Source organism: Oratosquilla oratoria, chromosome 3, assembly GCF_046742065.1.
Source record: "Oratosquilla oratoria isolate Oo_2021 chromosome 3, ASM4674206v1, whole genome shotgun sequence".
Lineage (NCBI taxonomy): Eukaryota > Metazoa > Arthropoda > Malacostraca > Stomatopoda > Squillidae > Oratosquilla > Oratosquilla oratoria.
The window spans coordinates 17,678,434-17,696,735 of NC_134779.1; the positions used below are offsets into that span (position 1 = coordinate 17,678,434).

At 40.4% G+C, this 18,302-nt stretch overlaps 1 protein-coding gene across 1 annotated transcript in view; it reads left to right on the plus strand.

The window, feature by feature from the left end:
• The window catches only part of LOC143020868 (uncharacterized), a 52,713-nt gene that overhangs the window by 21,565 nt on the left and 12,846 nt on the right, over window positions 1–18,302 (plus strand). Inside the window, exon 2 of the mRNA XM_076177727.1 lies at window positions 10,975–11,178. Within this exon, the coding sequence (XP_076033842.1) occupies window positions 10,975–11,178 (204 nt within the window). The remainder of the gene's footprint in view (window positions 1–10,974; window positions 11,179–18,302) is intronic.

Genomic DNA, 18,302 nt, shown 5'->3' on the forward strand with positions numbered 1-18,302 from the left:
AGTTGCTATGTTTCCTTGAAACTTGGGTATTGGATAGCCGGTTGACTCACAACGGTCACGTGACACCGGGGCGATGACCCGGCTCACAGGGTCATCTCCGAGGCCAAGAGAGCACCCACGTTGGGGGGTGGTGGTGACTTCAGATTACAACGGCTTACAGTCATATCTGCTGGCGAACTGTAGGGATGGGCCGGGAGTCTTTCCGGAAGCTTGTGGGGGGAGGGTTAGATCAAGAAAGAGGAGGGGAAAGGTCAAACCAGGTAACACAATGTTTCTTTTCATCATGAGACATTTGTATCTTGTAGATAACATTCACGAAGTCCTTCACTGTCAGCTCGAAAGCAGGTCTTCCTGGAGTTCGATGAGACCGAGTTTCTTCTCGAAGTTGACGGTCAGGGTGCTGTCAGTAGTCGTGACCTGTGCCGAATACGAAAGGCCGGCGTTAGCCTAAAGAAAACATCACAATTTACTGAATAACAGTTTTTATTTTTTCAACCTTCATAAGAAGGTAAATTGTGAGAATTATGAAACATGAATTAAGGGGGTTGGATTCTAAAAATGGGATTGGGTTCCTTGCAAAGGATCCAGTCCCCTTATATTGAGGAAAATCGTAGTCACGTTTAGTCAAACGGGTAAGTGATCAAATTCAAAAGCAACTGTCAATCCCGCCCTCGCGGAAACTTATTTTGTTCTGTTTAACGCTCGTAAGGATGTCCCTAGTATGCGTGCTCGAAGTATCCACCAGACATTCTCTAAACGTCTTTCTGCGATATTTTGTAGTTATGTGACATGGTTAGTATTGATGGCATGGCTTCAATATTGTCAATGAAGAATTATACTGAATGAGACCTGTGGCGGGACACTAGGCATTTCTCGCTAGCATGCTACTTGTTTTTGCTACTTCGTTTGAATGGAAGCGACTTCGGTTACGATCTTTAGTTGTTTTTTTCAGGTGTCAAATTATTCTTGCGTCATATAGTGAGAAGCTGAATGACGAACTATAAGAAGTTCCGATACGAATGTTAGACAGATTGTTGAGATGGTCTTACGGAAGTCGTTTCTACTCATACGAAGTAGCATGCTAGCCTAATGTGCCGCCAACTTTACTTGCACAAAATGACGAGGTGTCTAGCGTGTTGTCGACTTGGGTCTTTGACCTTGGAGGGTCGATGCACCAGCCTCCGTCCACTACCAATAAGCCATCCCCTTTCCGAGTAGGGAATTTTCGAATTTATTTCCTCAAGGAACAGAGAAACAAACTCATCTAGAGTATATCACGTTCTCTTCCGAACACTCGAAAGAAGCTTTTGTGTGCTATTAAGATAATTAGTGCTAGAGTGAGTAGTTGTGGTTATTGTAGTTGGTAATTAGAAATGAAAGTGACTGTTAGATGGATGAGGTGTTGACAGGTGTTGATGGGTAGAAGAAGTGAGAAGAGGAGGAAGAGTTGGAAATAGTAAAAATGAATGTGAGATGGGATGGAAGTGTGTGTTGCTTGAGTCTGTTCGTACGCAATAAAATATTTCAAATATTTCAGATACTTTCAGTAACACTAACCATAGAGGAAAAGTATAGAATATTTGGTTGATGTCGACAATGTAGGAGAGGTAATGTACCATTGATAAAAAGCGTTGGCAATGCTGCCTTGAATCTTAAATCTGTGAGGTTTCCTTAAAGTGGTGGGGGAAGGAAGAGAGAACAGGCTACAGGCGGGAGATTACAAATTAGTGGACAAGTGAGCTGATGAGACGGGCAAGGACTCGAAGAGCGACAATTTTAAATTGTTATTTGAGGTGGAAGCAAGTGAGGGATGATAGTGAAAGGTTGGAGTGAATGGTGGCAAGTGACGATGTTGAGGAATGTAAAAGCAAGATGTGGAAGTGAAAGGTGACAATGGGAGGATGTGGAACCGACAATCCAGGGTCGGAGGAAGTGGAGGAGGTAACCGTGGAAGTTACTAAGTGAAAGTTTGGGGGTGGGTGTAATTGCGAAGATGGCTTGTGAAGGCATGTAGTAGAAATAACAAGCCAACTTCACTTGCAAGTACAACAATGGCTGGTGTAACAGGCGCACTGATTTACGTTGTATTTGTACGATATCAACGACTGTCTTAACAAACTCGTTTGTATTATAAATCGACTGTGTACACCAAACATAAAATATGTCGGCCACAGCAATACTTGGAAGTGAGGCCAGTTGTACAAGAAGGACGTGAGCTGTAAACGTGGAGAGGAGCGAAGTAAGAATGTGGGAGGAAATGGCGGGGGGTCGATAACAATATTTGGAAGTGGAAGGTGGTGCCATGTGGAGGTGGAAGCGCGTGGTGGATTACGGAAGAGTGAGGGAAAAATAGGGGTTGCGGGAGACGGTAGCCTTGAAGTGCAAGTTTTAAGTGGGCGGAATAACCAAGACGGAAAGAGGACACGAAACAACTTCACTGCCTCGAGTCACCTTCCCCTCCCATCACAAGTCAAACAGGACTGAATCAAGCAGATAACTCCGAGTTTATATGACTAGGTGAGAAGTGAAGTTGAAGAGAGAGAGAGAGAGAGAGAGAGAGAGAGAGAGAGAGAGAAAGTATGGTGCAGGCAATGGAGGGTGGGAGGAAGAGCTGGCAGATAGGAGGGAGGGGAGGCGGAAGGCGAGGGAGGGTGGGAGGGGGTGCGGCTAGGTCTCGTTGGTACACCTGCACCGCATGCGTCTGCTTGAGTGTGTTCGTATGCCCTGACTTTGGCATTGGTTCTACTTTTCGTGTGCAGGACTTTGGCATCGGAGCTGTGTATTAGTGTACTGAGGATTTACTTGTATCGTACACGTATTTTGGTTAGAGTGAAGCTGTAGCAGCATCACTACCACCCATCCTCAAGTCATAGCTGTGCACTATGATTGCCGACATGTTAGCCGGAGTAGTAGTTTCGAGAATGTTGTAGGCGTTGAATGTAGTCCCAGAGGGGAGTTATCCTTAATATTATATCTTTGAGTAATCTAGTTTAGCCAAACTCGTGGATAATGGTGCACGAGCTTTAACCGGTTTCTCTTTATAGTCGGTCATTTGTCTGCATGTTATATAAATATAGCTAGGTGATACAAGAGATTAATCGGTTCATGGCCGGCTTGGGTTCTTAAAAAAAGAACGAAGACTCTTCAGCGATGAATGGTTCCCCTGAGCAGAATAAAATCGTCTGGTATTTGGTTGATAAAATATTTATTGTAACAAAGTCGTCACTGTCATGTGTGCAGGGTGAAAAGAAATGCACTGGGTGACATGACGCCCTGAGCTCAATGAGGATGAAGTTTATAAGTTCGAACAGATATCACTTGTGACGGTTTCAGCAGGAAGTGTAGGTTAATTTCATTGAACGCACTATGCTCCCAATTGGAATATATCCTATGGCTTGATAACTTCAGTAATTTTTTTGGTTTATATTCGGTGCACAGATAATCGAGGCTTTGCGCAGTTAGTGCACAGATGTTGGCGCCGTTGCCAGTTTTCACGTGGGCTTCCTTGTGGTTTGTGCCTACCACGTCTAGACACACTGTCTGAACCCGTGAAGACGAGCGCCGCTTCGTTTGTTCGTGAAGAATTTTACACTGAATGCTTTTAAAAGTATATATATTTTCTTAGTCTACGTTCGGTAAAGAATTTATATTTTGAATGTTAGGACCGTAGCATTCTATCAGTGAGAGCAAATGAATCCCCTTAAAACAGGTTTAACCTGTTTGCAGTAGGGGTTTCCTTCAGCTGAATAAAATCGCCTAGCGAAAGCAAGAACAATTAAAAGGAAATAGGCTCCTTGGAATATATAAATGACGCGGATACTAGTATTAACAGAGATGAGGGTTCCTTTAAAATGAATCAAATAGTCTGTAACAAAAAATATGTGGACAACGTCTTCCGGGCGGGTCTGAGGTTTGTCTAGTGTATTTTTGTGACTTAGAATATTCATCCATTATTTATGTTGTCCCCTTATGATGAGTAAAATTGGCAACCTGCATAAATTCCATAAAAAAAACAAGTCGTCGTTCATCAAGATAAATAATTATAACTTCGTCCACATCACCTTCATCCGAGGAAAAAAAAAAATGCGCTAGCCAGATTAAATTCAGCAAGGTATGCCGTGCCGTAAAGAGCTTCAACACCCAATCTAAAAAATCGTCTGGCGTCTGTCACAACAGAATATGTACAGTGTTGTACCGTGCGGAAGAGGCAAGGTGTTGCTTGAAGTCTGGGGCGGGGGAGTTGGGGAGGGGGTTGGTGGAAGCCCGTGCTTTGGGAACGCATTCGCACACAGGCAATTCGTCTGCAACTTCCTTGAATGCATTGGAAAGCGTTCCCTCCGTCTGGCTTGCAAGGTCTCTTCTGCAGTAGTGCCAGCCCTGTCACACCCCATCAGTTGTGGTGGTGTTGGGGTCCCCCCCCCCCACAAACATACCCACCCCTTAGTTGAATAAAACCGGTTAGTATTAGTCAGGAATAAGTTTGGACTTACATCTGCCTTGATGTCTCTTGAATATACTTCATGATAAATCGACCATTATATATGAAATAAGAGGGTTGCCCCCCCCCCACACTACTGAAGGTGTGCTCACCAATCGACCTCACCACCCTTTCGCCTCAAGATCCCGTTTATTGTGTATATGTGTGTGTGTGTTACATGAACACCACAGGAACGAGTCACTCAGATACAAAAAATATATTTTTTTAACATTAAGCCCCATCGCTACAGAGGGGATGAATAAAATAGTCTGCCGCCAGCCTGAATAAAAAGAATGTCACTAGGAACAAAAAGGATCAGGATAGACTCCTTAGTTACCATGGGGATGTCCCAGATGAATAGAATAGCTTAGAGACAATGAAAAAGAAAAGTGTCACTCGGTACATGATTGTGAAGTACTTCTGGTAAATTCCACTTCTTCAGAAATTTAGATGTCCATATGGTTCTGATTATGAATTTTCCCAAAGTTGTTGGAATAACTGCCTATACGTTAAAAGTCTATCTTGGCCACAGAGACATCGTCCTCTAACAGTAAAACCTTTGGAAACGGGTCGCATGTCGACATTGTTTACTCTTTTCACTGCATTAAGATTGTCCGCGTCTCTTTAGTTCCGACAGCTGATAGAGAGCACGGTAATTGTGACGTCAACATTGCGGTTTATTCAAGTGAATTTGCTCGCCGAACACCACCATATAATGTATCATGGGAGGAGCAAGTATTGGATGTATCATGTATTTGTGTACGTTTGCTCGTGCATATCTTTGCTTGTGCATTTTATTACGTTTTTTATTCCCACAACTGAAGAGAATATTAGGATAGTAATCAGAAAATGATCAAGTTGCACGCTCAAAGTAAATATATAAGTAGATATATAAATAAATAAATCGAGATCGATTTAACACTTCGCTGGAGGAAATAAATTTGATGATTGACAAGATATTAAAAAGTAACTGTTGCATTTTATGCCAAAACACTATAACGTAACACAAGGGGGTAGCGTCGTCGATAGATGGCGGCGGCGGTTGGGGTAAAGAGGGTGGCAGTGGTAGTGGGGGAAGCTTGTTTTTTCTTGCTGTGGTCCTCCTGTCGCCTATTTTGTTTCTTGATTGACTGCTATAATACCATCAACGGGTATGACTAAGGTCACTTGAACACGACTTTACCGATGACGTGACCACGAAACCTGTCGTATAACAAAAGTTATTATATTTGCCTCGTGTGCTTTAAAAAGGGCACAGTTGTTATCGAGAATCGAATTTCATCCCTGGTGGTCAGAAGGCGACATCGAAGCCAAACGCACCAAATACACCTTTGTTTGAATGTCAGACAAGAGAGATTTGCCTGATTAAAAAAAATAATAAAAAACAAATAAATAAAAATAAAACGCACCGGAAACGTACACGTCCTGGATATTGTATTCCTCATTGGTCGTATAACGTCGTTGTGTACTCAAGCACGATTGTTCCTGGGACAATGACCCCGATTGTGATGATACGAGAATTTTTTGAAGAAAAAACAAATATTTTTTAAATTTTGTGATAGCAGGCGCACAGAAACACCTCGCTGTCCCTCCTCTGAAGTTCTGTTTCTGAGCGTACTGTAATGAATGACGTCAACGCAACCATCTCCCGATCGTGGCGCCCTAACGGTGTCTGGAAGAAACTGTTCCGAATCTGTTATTAACATCTTACTCATGCGAGAAGACGTTGCACGTATTCCAACCGAAACCAGTTGAGGAACAGATGCACTTGAAATCATGCCGTCAGTGGTAGAACGGTTAAGTAATGGAGTTCTCGAAGGTAAAGGGCCAAAGTTCAAATAATATCAATATATTAAAACTAATACCAGACACAAACCACAGACAGTCTGCCACAAGAGATTACGCGCATTAGATATTGCATTTTATCAGTCTGCGCTTACGTAAAAAATCTTTCAAAGGTAAATAACCGAATACTTTTGTTATTATTATTATTATTATTATTATTATTATTATTATTATTATTATTATTATTATTATTATTATTATTATTATTATTATTATTATCAATTTATCGAATGTAATTTATATTCGGATGGTTTTTTCATTATTAGGATCGACAAGTTGTTTTAGTCTTGATTTTCTACATCAGTGCCTCAACCTTTGTAGTCGAGTGTGTGTGTGTGTAATTCACCACCATGGTCTTGGATCACGTGTTTGACTCGTGATCGACAGCTACTACCCTTCCGGAAAGGGGAGCTCAAAGCTCATATGACGATCCTGGGCGAGATTCGAACTCGGATCGCTGTAGTGGCAGCCGCGATCGCTACCACTGCGCCATCGAGTTGTGTATTTACCTAAGAGCATTTTACGGGAAGGGGAGCTACGTTCGTGGTGTCCCGCCTTTGTATCTCGCATTGTCTAGTTTGTTCTTAAATTCATTAATGGTTTTTACACACTATTTTTCGTCCAGTTTGTTCCAAGTGTCCACTCTATGTGGAAAACTTTTTCCTCAGATATCTTCTATAACTATGTTTTTTTCATTTTCTTTCCATGTTCTCTTGTAATTTTCTTGTCCCAGTTTAACAAGTCCTCTCTATCGAGTATTTCTGTGCCCTTCATGATTCTGTAGATGGTCAGTAGGTCGCCTCTCTTCTTTGCTCCAGAGTCGGTAACGTATAGCCAGTCTCTCCTCATATGATATGTTTGCAAGTGCTGGGGCCATTTTTGTGGCTGCTCTCTGGATTATTTCTATTTTCTTTATATTCTTTTTAGTACTGGGTGACCACAATGTCGCCGTATATTCTAGTCTAGGCCTTATGAGTGTGACTAATAATCCTTTAATAATTTCTTCATCCAAATATGTAAATGCCACTTTTATTGATTTTAGCACGTTATAGGATTCTCCGGCAATTTTGTTTATCTGTTTGTCATAGGACAAGTTTGAGATAATTACACCCAAATCTTTTTCGGATTCCACTTTCTTTGCCTCCTTAGTTCCAATTTTATATTGTCCTGATGTTCTATTTTTACTTTTTCCAAACTCCATTCTAAATGTTGAAGGCCACTTCCTATTTGTGACTCCAGTTCCAGACCTTGTTCAGGTCTTCCTGTAGTGATTCGCAATCCATTTCAGTTTTTACTTTCCTTAACAGTTTAGCGTCGTCTGCAAAGAAGCTCATGTAACATTGCATATCATCATCCATGTCATTCACATAAATAGCAAACATTATTGGAGCCAGTACAGATCCTTGCGGAACTCCACTGATCACCTCTTTCCAACCTGAATATTTTTCTCTGAGCACTACTATCATCTTTTTATCAATCAGGAAGTCCTCCATCCATTTTAGTAGGTTCCCTTGTATCCCTCCCATATGTTCCATTTTTTTTTTAATAATTTTTATGTAGTACCTTGTCGAAAGCTTTTTATAAATCCAGGAAGGCACAATCAGCCCATCCATTCCTTTCTTGCACTACGTCTATTAGTCTTGAGTAAAAACATATTAAGTTTGTGGTACATGATCTTCCTTTTCTGAACCCAAATTGTCTTGAGTTTATTATATTATTTTCTTCCAGGTGTTTCACCCATCTGTTCTTGATCATTTTCTCACAATTTTTGGCTATAGTGCTTGTTCGTGAGACCGGTCTATAGTTAGTTCTTCCTTGTTTCCTCCCTTATATATTGGTACAATGTTAGCATTTTTCCAGTCTTTTGGTATTTTTCCTTCTTTAAATGAGCAACTTATTATGTTATGTATTTTGTCCATTAGTTCTTCTTTGCATTCTTTTAGAATCCAATTTGCAATTCCGTCCGGGCCATGCGATTTCCTGACATCAAGGTTTGATAGGTGTTCCATTATTTCTTTTTGTGTTATTATTATCTCGCTCATGAGGGGAGATCGCACTTCATTTCCTTCGTCCCAATAGTGTGTGTGTGTGTGTGTGTGTGTGTGTGTGTGTGTGTGTGTGTGTGTGTGTGTGTGTGTGTGTGTGTGTGCGTTCGTTCGTTCGTTCGTTCGTGATACCCACGAAGGAGGTAATAACATGTGTACAAATAAGCGTGTGTACGAATGTTGCTAATAATGATAGTATTGTTTTCTCATAATTACTGTGTGTCTGCTACCAAATATTTTTGTTAGTAGGGTTGTTCTATGTACAGTAGTTGCATTGCTCATACTTATCAAGATCCTGAAGGCTGGCACTACACGATAAAGTTACTGTGTATACTGAAGGCAGAGCATACGTGGAGCTTATCACTGGCAATACATGGCCATTGATATGTTTATCCACGCCATGAACTCTGTGCTAACGCTTAAAACCCAAAAAAATCTGCGGTTAACCTCCGAAGCAGAAATGTCGATTAACAACGACGCACCAATCAAACCCATTGTACATGACAACAATGCAAATGTATCTGTTTACTGTTGTTGTACTGTCACAGTTCCGTGTACGAACTCTCTTACAACAAGATAACTATTCTATACAGCTGTGTACACAATAACATTTAATATATATTTACATGGTTTCGATACGTCGTAAGCTAGGATTGGGTGTCCGCAGAACTGTGTTTTGTTCACTATTTAGAGGAGTGATGGCGGTATAAAGGGTAGCTCGGGTCTGAACGAGATATCGACGATCAACTCGCTTATAGATGAGTGAAAACACCAGGGATTCTCCTTAACATAACTAGTTCACACATTATCAACACAAGTTGTTGGTAACAAGGGTTGACATGATGAGTTCGTGGCTATCGAGATTGTTGTTGGACACAATATAGTGTATGCATAAATATATTTAAAGTAGTAAATTCACTTTTTTTTTAATTACGTCTCTCCTCCTTCCTGGTTCCTGTTCAGACTTATCACATCGCAGCGCCTAGTCAGTAACACACGTGCACCACCCTTCTGGGTACTTGAACAACCTAATTCCACTTTGCTCATTCTGTCACATTACTCTCTTCACACTCTGCTCCTCTGTCGCCCAACTTGCCCTTTTCTTTTCTGATCTCGTATTTAGTCTTGCGTTGATTTCCTATTTTAGTTTGGTTTAATATTTCATATATTCCGATATTCTTCCGTATTCGTTTCTTTCTTATTTTTTCGTGGCTTTTCTTCCAAGATTATTTGGGTTTTCATATTTTCCCCATTTTTTTATTTCCTATATCTCGTTAGTTATATTAATTTCATATAAATGTATCTAACTTTTAAAAGCTGTCTAGGTTAATGTAGGTTCCATAACTTTTATTTGTTGGATTATTTGACTTCACTGCATGATTTTCATTACTTGTGCTTTTCTCAGTATTTGACTCACTACTAGTGATATATTCACGATCTAAATTATCTTCTTTTCGGACTGTATACTTGCAGGTTTGTTTGTACTATTGTGATATGAAATATAATTTTAACATTTCTATTTTTAGTATCGTCTTACATCAATAACATGATACTGTAATGCAGTATATTTCTGGTTTTCATTAACTCGGTATGTACACGTAATAGCTGGAAATTAAGAAAAGGATATTCCATACGTGGTTGTAACCTTCTACACAAATTTCAACAAAAACCCACTGTGTTGGATAAGAAGAAATGAAATAAATAGATTCCATATATTTCGATCACGGACTGTGATCCTCTTCAGTGGAATACAGAGTAGAGGAGCAAAAGGCATGTCTTATAAACAGTTTTCTACACAAATGTCTGAAAATGTAAAACTAAGGACTTTAGGTTTTAAGATTACTGTATTGTATTCCTCCCAGTCATTTAGGCCATACTTGTAATAGTTAAAAACTATAATTAGAGAAAATAATTTGAATCGGATTTAGAGTCAGAGTTTTAAGGTTAACGAAATGCCAACTATGTTATCAATGGTCAATATCTGTAGACCAATTATTGTCAATATTATAAAATATTGTCAATCATTTAATTTTTGGCAACTATGACCTCTTCAGTTTTTCAGTATCAACCAAAGATCCTCTAGATATCTTTCTAGAATATTTGGTATTGATCTGACACGGAGAGTATTGATAAAGTCATGGTCTTGTAAAAGAAATTTCTCTCGAGTAGTTAAGTGGTCTCTTCCATTACACTGGACAAAACTTGTTCCGTCAAAGCCCAGGAGCTAGTTCAGGGTAAAGGCGAGTCCAGATCCAAAGAAAGATCTCGAATTCCTTTTCTGCCCAGGATTCTTGGTGTGTGTGGGGATGTTAAAACGAAAATAGAATATTTACAGAGCTTCAACCGCGACCACCGTGCTGTATTGGTTGGTTCTAGTGTAACAAACGCCAAATTGATTTTATCAGCTGCTGAGTGTATACCAGCCTGGATGGGGTTCTCAATCGGCCGAGACCCCACTCAGGTAGGATCCACCTCTGTTTAAAAAAAAGCGTACAAACTAGCAGGAACTCCCTCCCTTCCCACCCCCCTCCCGTCGCCTCCTCTTCGTATCCCCTACCCGACCCCACCTGGTGACTTGCGCGTAGTAATATCATCTTTGCATTACAGGTGCTATATGTGTGCGAGGGCGTGAGAAGAAGCAGCTCGAACAGTGTCCGCGTGGCCATGGATGCAGCCCGCGACCGCAAGACGCGGTACCAGAGCGTGCAGCAGGACACGACCATGGGCTACCCTATCCAGGTGCCTCTACCCGACGGCGAAGAATGGCCCTACGCCCCCGCCACCTTGAGGGCACAAACCGGATCAGAGCAGGTGAGGAAAAGGAGCAACCACAGCAGCAGTCCCCTCGTTTTCGTCTACATATTTCAGAGCGATACAGGGGAAAATACTAAAGTATTATTAATAACAGTGTAAAAACAAATGATAATAACAATGTACAAATGCATATGAATTAGATAAAACTACTGTGGAAGGCCAGTCGAGAAAGATAAGGAGGAAGGGCATACCAATTCGAAAACTTAGTGTCAATGTAAAGGAGTTGTTTCGTAGGACCCTTTTTGAACGAAGCAGAGTCAGAGAGTAAGTATCAGTGGAAGATAGTTCCAGTGGAAGGGAAGAAAGAACATACAAAGAGAAAGGGATGTTTCAGAAAATCAGGTATTGCATGAACTCGTAAGGATAACAGAGACCGTGAGAACAGTGACACAAGAGATGCAGAGTTTGTCAATAAAAAAAAAATAAAAAAATGTATGAATAAAAATTGACAAGGCAAGGCATCTGGTTCAGAAGCACTGGAAGATAGTGCCAAATGGAGTGGTGGAGATTGAGTCTTTGGAGTGCTGAGACACAAAGTTCTCTCTGCTTCAGTCAGATGTGATAGTTCAGAAATGAGGTGTTATGCAGTGATCCTCCTAGAACAATGGAACTCGGATTGAGAAAAAAGAATGCTGGTCACTTTTAACTTCTATCCTAGCTTTCTGCTACCCTTCTTAAATTTCTTTTGTGACTCCACCTCTGTGCAAAATCAATCCCAAGGATATGATTTTTTTTTTTTTTTTTTTAATGACAAAGCACTATCTCCTTAAATCTCTCCTTTACCACTATCATACCTCAGCCTCTGGTGTTGAACCTAGGATAGAAATACTGGTCAATACTGGTGGAATACTAAATACATTCCCTGTTCTTTAGCTTGATCACCCTTTTTTATTCTCTTTTTCTAACATAACCACACCATAAAACTTTCATTTCCATTACTCTGTGATATGTAATGCTCTCTTGATTCCCACCACATTGACATTTAGTACTCTTTTTTTAGAAAACTGGATGCTTCAGGGGCCCAAATGAGAACGATAAGGTGTTTTTAGAAGTCCCCAAATAAAGGTATATACCATATATGTACATAATAGCCTCTCCCATTTGCAAGGAGATTGGCCAAATCAAAGCACACACACACACAAAAAAAAAAAATCCACTTGCTACCTCTCCCATCTTAGCACCTCAGGGTGAAGTATTGTCCTCTCCTTGGCCATAAAGCTTGGGTCAAACAGAGTGCAGCAAGACTAATGTCCACATCAAGGCCATGTGATATCTGGGACTCTACATGCTATAAGTGTAATAGTAAAAATAATTTTGTTTAATTTTGTAATAGAGAGACCAAGTAGGTATAGCACAACTAAGCATGTGGGACAAACAGATAAAGCTAGTGATGCCTACATGTGTCAGGAGAAGAGATGGAAATGCTAGATGATATTTTTGCTATTAGGCAAATAGAGAAATATACTGCATATTGCAAATCTTGCCACTTGTGGTTCATGTGCACTTTAGATATTAATGGGATCTCATCAATAATAGAGGTGCTGTGTATTGTATTCAAAACATGTCAGTCCAGAGAGATATAGAAATTTGCTAGAATATTGACAAATTGCCAAACCTTCAGGGAAGACAGTCATGAATGTTACATGTGAAGGAAGAACTCACTTTCAGCAATGGTACTTGATGACAATAAAACCTATCTTCCCTGTCATGATTGGTTTCACCAGATACTTCCTGGATTACTGCATACCAACTTGTGTTGATAAACTAGCAACCTAGTTCCCAGAGCCTGCATCAGGACAAATAAAACTGAAATTCCACAAAAACAAAATGTTGGGTATACCAGGGTTCAGTAAATAAATTGCAAACCACAGTGCCATTCTATGAAAGAAGACGAGATACATGATTGACAAGTTTTGAAACCAGTGGAGTTTTCTGAGTGGGTAGTCCCATAGTACATATGTGTACTGTACAAAGGTCTTAATCACTTTATAAGGGGTGGATGAGTCATAGCTCCCCTTGTCCCTATACTTAGAAAAAGAATACAAAAAGAAGGTCCCCTAGTCCCTTCATTCCAACTCATTTAGTTGCCATTTAAACATTCAGGTGATTACAGTGATGTATTTGCCCCCCCCTACAGGGTGAGCCTCCTTTGTACCGACACTGAAATCTAACAGAGAAATTATAGAAATTATGATTTGTAGAGATTACAAACTCACTGCCAATCTATTTATATACCAAGGGCATTTTCCTCCTTACAAGGGAGGTAGCCAAGTCAAAAGGCAAGTGCCCACTCCCATCCATTTTATTCCCACCCATTCCAATCACATCCACCACCCTTTTTCCCCTCTCAGCTTAGCTTCTCATAGATCTTAGGTTATCCCTGTATCCAGTCCAATGTCCTGGGTCAGAAGCAATGCAGCATGACACAGCACATCCACAGCAAGGCCACTTCACTTAATTAGTGACACCCCTCTCTGTCCCCTCATGCAGAAAAATAGAATCCGGGGGGGAAAATCCCTTTGGGCTGTGTCAAAATATCATTCATACATAACCATTCCCTACCTCCCTCACCATCCCACACACCCACCCTTCCATCACAGTATCATCTATACACATCCATTCTCCACTCACCCCAATCTCCTGCCCTCTCCTTTCCTTGCTCAACAGACATTCTCCTCTTGCTCAATGCCCCTTTCACCCCATCCATCTATCTCATCCTTGGTTGTCCCTTCAAATTCACTCCCTCTACCTCTGCTTTCCATACCTCTTTTACTGATCTTTCTTCATTCATCCTTTCCATGTATCCAAATCATCCCAATACTCTTTCATCAGCCCTATCTACTATCTCCTTTTCCATCCCAGTTCTCCTCCTCACCTCTTCATTTCTCACTCTATCCAACCTTGTAATTCCTATCATAATTCTTAGACATTTCATCTCAGACACATTAAAACTTCCTCTTTGCCTCTTTTAAATTCCAGGTCTCTGCCCCATACAATGCCATCAGCACAATCACCACTGCATACATTCTCCTCTTTTCATCCATTCCCAAATGCCTAATTTTCATGACACTTCTTAATTCTCCAATGCATTTACTTCCGCCATTCCTCCCTTTCCTGCCACTTGCAGCCCCAAATACTTAGCCTCTCTCCTTTAAGACTTACTTCCAACTTGCTGTCATCCTCTCCCCTTGTACATCTCATCACCCTACTTTTACCCACATTTACCATCAACTTTCTCCTATCACATACCCTCCCATACTCCATCACTAACTCCCTTAATCTCTCATCTGACCCTGCCACAAGTGCAGTGTCATCAGCAAACAATAATTGGCTCACCCCCACTTTTCTCCTTTTTCTTTAACCATCTCCAGTCCCCTGCCCATTACCCTCACCTATATCTCTCATACCACCCCATCCATGTATAAATTGAACAGCCATGGTGACATGACACATCTCTGTCGTAGTCCCACCTTTACCTCAAACCACTCAACCTCTCTATTTCCAATTCTAACACAGGCTCTACTACTCTTGTAAAAACTCTTGACTGCCCTTAACAGCTTTACCCCAATCCCATATATCTGCAAAACCTCCCACAGTGCCTTCCTGTCTACCCTGTCATAAGCCTTTTCCAAATCCATAAAGGCCCAAAAAACATCCTTACCTTACATAAACTTTCTCACATGTCTGCCTTACCACAAAAATCTGATCCATGTAACCTTTACCTTTCCTGAACCCACACAGTTGCTCAACAATTTCTCCCTCTGTTCCTCTCCAAATCCTCTCAATTTAAACCCTCCCATATGCCTTCCCAACTACTCTCAACAGACTGATCCATCTGAAACTACTACACTCACATTTGTTTCCTTTTCCCTTGTAAAGTGGAATTACACAGGATACTCATCTAGTCCTCCGCTATTCTATCCTCCTTTAGACACTTATTAAAACCTCACTAGCCAGTCTACTATTACTGTACCTCCTTTCATGAGACACTCTGCATGACACCTATCCAACCCAAGTGCCTTACATGCTCTCATTATTTTCAAAACTACTTGCATCTCATTTTATTTTGCCCATCTCCATCATCTATTTGTTTATTTATTTTTTGTCCTACTGCTACCACCAATCCCTCCCTATCCTCCTCCACATTCAACAGTTTTCTAAAATACTCTGCCCACCTTCCCCTTACTGCCTCCTCTTCTGTTAACATATTTCCATCTGCACCCTTTACCTTTTCTTCTGTACTTGACTCACCTCCCCATGCTCTCTTAACTTCCTTCCAAAATATCTTTTTATTACTCTCAAAATTTTCTGTCATACTCCTCCCCCATTTTACATCTGCTCTTCTTTTTGCCTCCATTATCTTTTATTTAGCTTCTCATCATTTTTTGTACCTCTCATGTGTTTCTCTCATCCTACTTTGCAACCAATCCTTGAATGCTCAATTTCAATAAAATGGCTAAATAAGATTGACTAAATTCCCAGTATAGAAGACAATATGAAACTTGCAAGAGGCAAGTTTCATTAGATATTTTACTCAAGCTATACTTATCACCAACTATATCTTGAGGAGGTCTCATAGTCTTTGACAGCAGTTAACACAAATAAAAGATCATTTGTCTGTACAAGGCTATGCTGTGGTGTGGCATTGACACCTGGGATTTTCCAATGCATCATGGAGCAGTTACTCCAAGGCATATCTATGACTGCAGTCTACCTTTATGATGTTTTGGTTTCAGGGAAGTCCTATGCAGAGGCTAGGTCAAAACTGATGACTGTCTTGAGGGACCTCCATACTGCTGGACAAAGCCTCAAGCTGGAGAAATGCCAGATTCTACAAGAGTGTATATACTTGGGACACATGTTTGAAGCAAAAGAAATTCACCCTACACTGGATAATGTGAAGATGATTGAGGAGGCACCAGTTCCTACCAATGTAGTGGAACTATGAAATTACCTTGGTTTACTAACTACTATAATGGGTTCGTGGCCAATCAAAGCTCAGTAGTAGCCCCTTGAACAAACTTCTGAAGAAATATTTTCCATGGTACAGGGGATCAGAACAGGAGATGGTATTCAAGGAATTGAAATAATTCCTTAAATTTTCCCAAGGTCTTACTCACTTCAGTATTAAGTTACCTGCAATCTTGAGGTGTGATGCATCATCATAAGCCTGTGCAGTTTTGTTTCATCAAATGCCATCTGGTGAGGACAAAACAATAGCTCTTTCCTCCAGAACCCTTTCTTCAGCAGAGAAGTATCCAAAATGAAGCCCTCTGTATCATTTTTGATCTTGCCAAATTCCACAAGTTTATCTAAGGAAGGGACTGTAATCGAGACAGATCACAAACCTTGTTTGGGTTGCCAAAGGAAGACAGACTTACCTCAGCAGTGGCCAGCAACAGGATGCAGAAATGGGCACTGAAACTTTCCATCTACCACTTCCACCTATGATATAGAGCAGGATGTAAGCATTCTATCAAAGATGGGTTTTGTCATCTACTATTCTCAACCTTTACCACAAACATTGAGGAACTAATATCAAGTGTGTGGAAAACATTGAATACAAAATGTGTAGAGCTTGTTTTCATTTTGCATTAATAAAAGCCCCTTACTATAAGTCATGGGCATCATATGTAAATAGTAATTGTTGCCTTGAACTTCACCAACTGGAGACTCTCAGTTCCATAGGCCTTTGTGTAGAGCTCCTTGGGAAGAAATAGACTATTGTTTGCATTGTATTAGTGTGAGACTGCAGTCTACCTTTAATAATAGTAGGAGGAGGAGAGCAGTTGCCAGTTGTCAGCTCTCCTTACACAAAAATTTGAAGGAACTAGTTGATAAGATCCTGGGCCTAGTTTGGTAATGATGCCAACTCCATAGGGCTTCACTTCCTGTGAAGATGAGTATGTTGAATGTTTTTGAACATGGGTTGCAGGGAGATAATTATTCCTGAAGTCTTGTCTTGCAAGACCACCACTTCCAGGTATCCATCATTGGCCTTTAGTGATAATTTGTTTCAAGGTAGGAAATATTTTTGTAGACCACTTTACTATAGTTTCATAGAATCTGGAGGCCCTGATTTTAATTCAGCCAGACAATGTGCAAAACCTCATTTACAGAGTCTGAATTTAATTGTCCATTATCAAAATGGAGTGACATTGCTCCAGGCTCTGATGACATTCATTATAAAGTGATGAAACACTAAAGAAGCAAAACCTTTCATATTAATCCTCATTAATAAATATATAATTGTTGCCTCCAGTTTCATTGACTGGAAATCCACAACCCCATAGTAGTTGGAAACAGTTCTGGGGCCCATAGATCCTTTGAAAAGAATCTTTGGATTGTTGTCTCTGCTGTATTAGTGTGGTTCTGTTTCTGTGTCAGCACTTAGGAAGAGAAAGGGAAAGGGGACACTCCCTGATTGTCTGCTCTCCTTTATGAAAAAGGGGGGTTGAGAGTGGTGGTGGAGTCAACTCCAGATGAAGGTGAGGGTGTTGACATTGATATTTGATTAGAAATAATCAGTGTTTCTATCCATAGGGACAGTACTGCACTGAAGATGTTGAATCACACATTGTAAAGAAAAGAGGGTAGAAGTTAAAAGTGATCAGAATTCTTTATTGTATGAAATAGTCCCCAGTCATAAAAGAGTGCTGCATGATTTATTCATTAAGGATGTCATTAAAGTCACAAAAATATCTATTTCATAAAACTGATGCCATACAGTGGAGGGTATTGGTAGGGTCAGAAGATGTGCAGCAATAATAGGATTATTTCTGCTCTCTATCTTCCATAACCAACACTAGCAGATATCAATTGTTGGTCCCCAATGTTGATGAAATTGAGTAATATCCTGAGTGGGAAATAATTCCTGGACAAAAGTGAATTCCTCATTGCACTTATTTCATTATTTGAGTGATTTGGCATAAAATGGCACTACATATTTCATTAACACAATAGGATGGATTACAATGAATGATCTTTACAAGTAATCAAAGGATAACATATAATTTTTAGTGAAATTTTGTACTTTGTATTTATCAGTGGTGTATTACTTTCAGTTTGTCTGTCACCAGCTGGTATGAGGACAAGGTGAGCAGTCAGTGGTTGTCACCTCT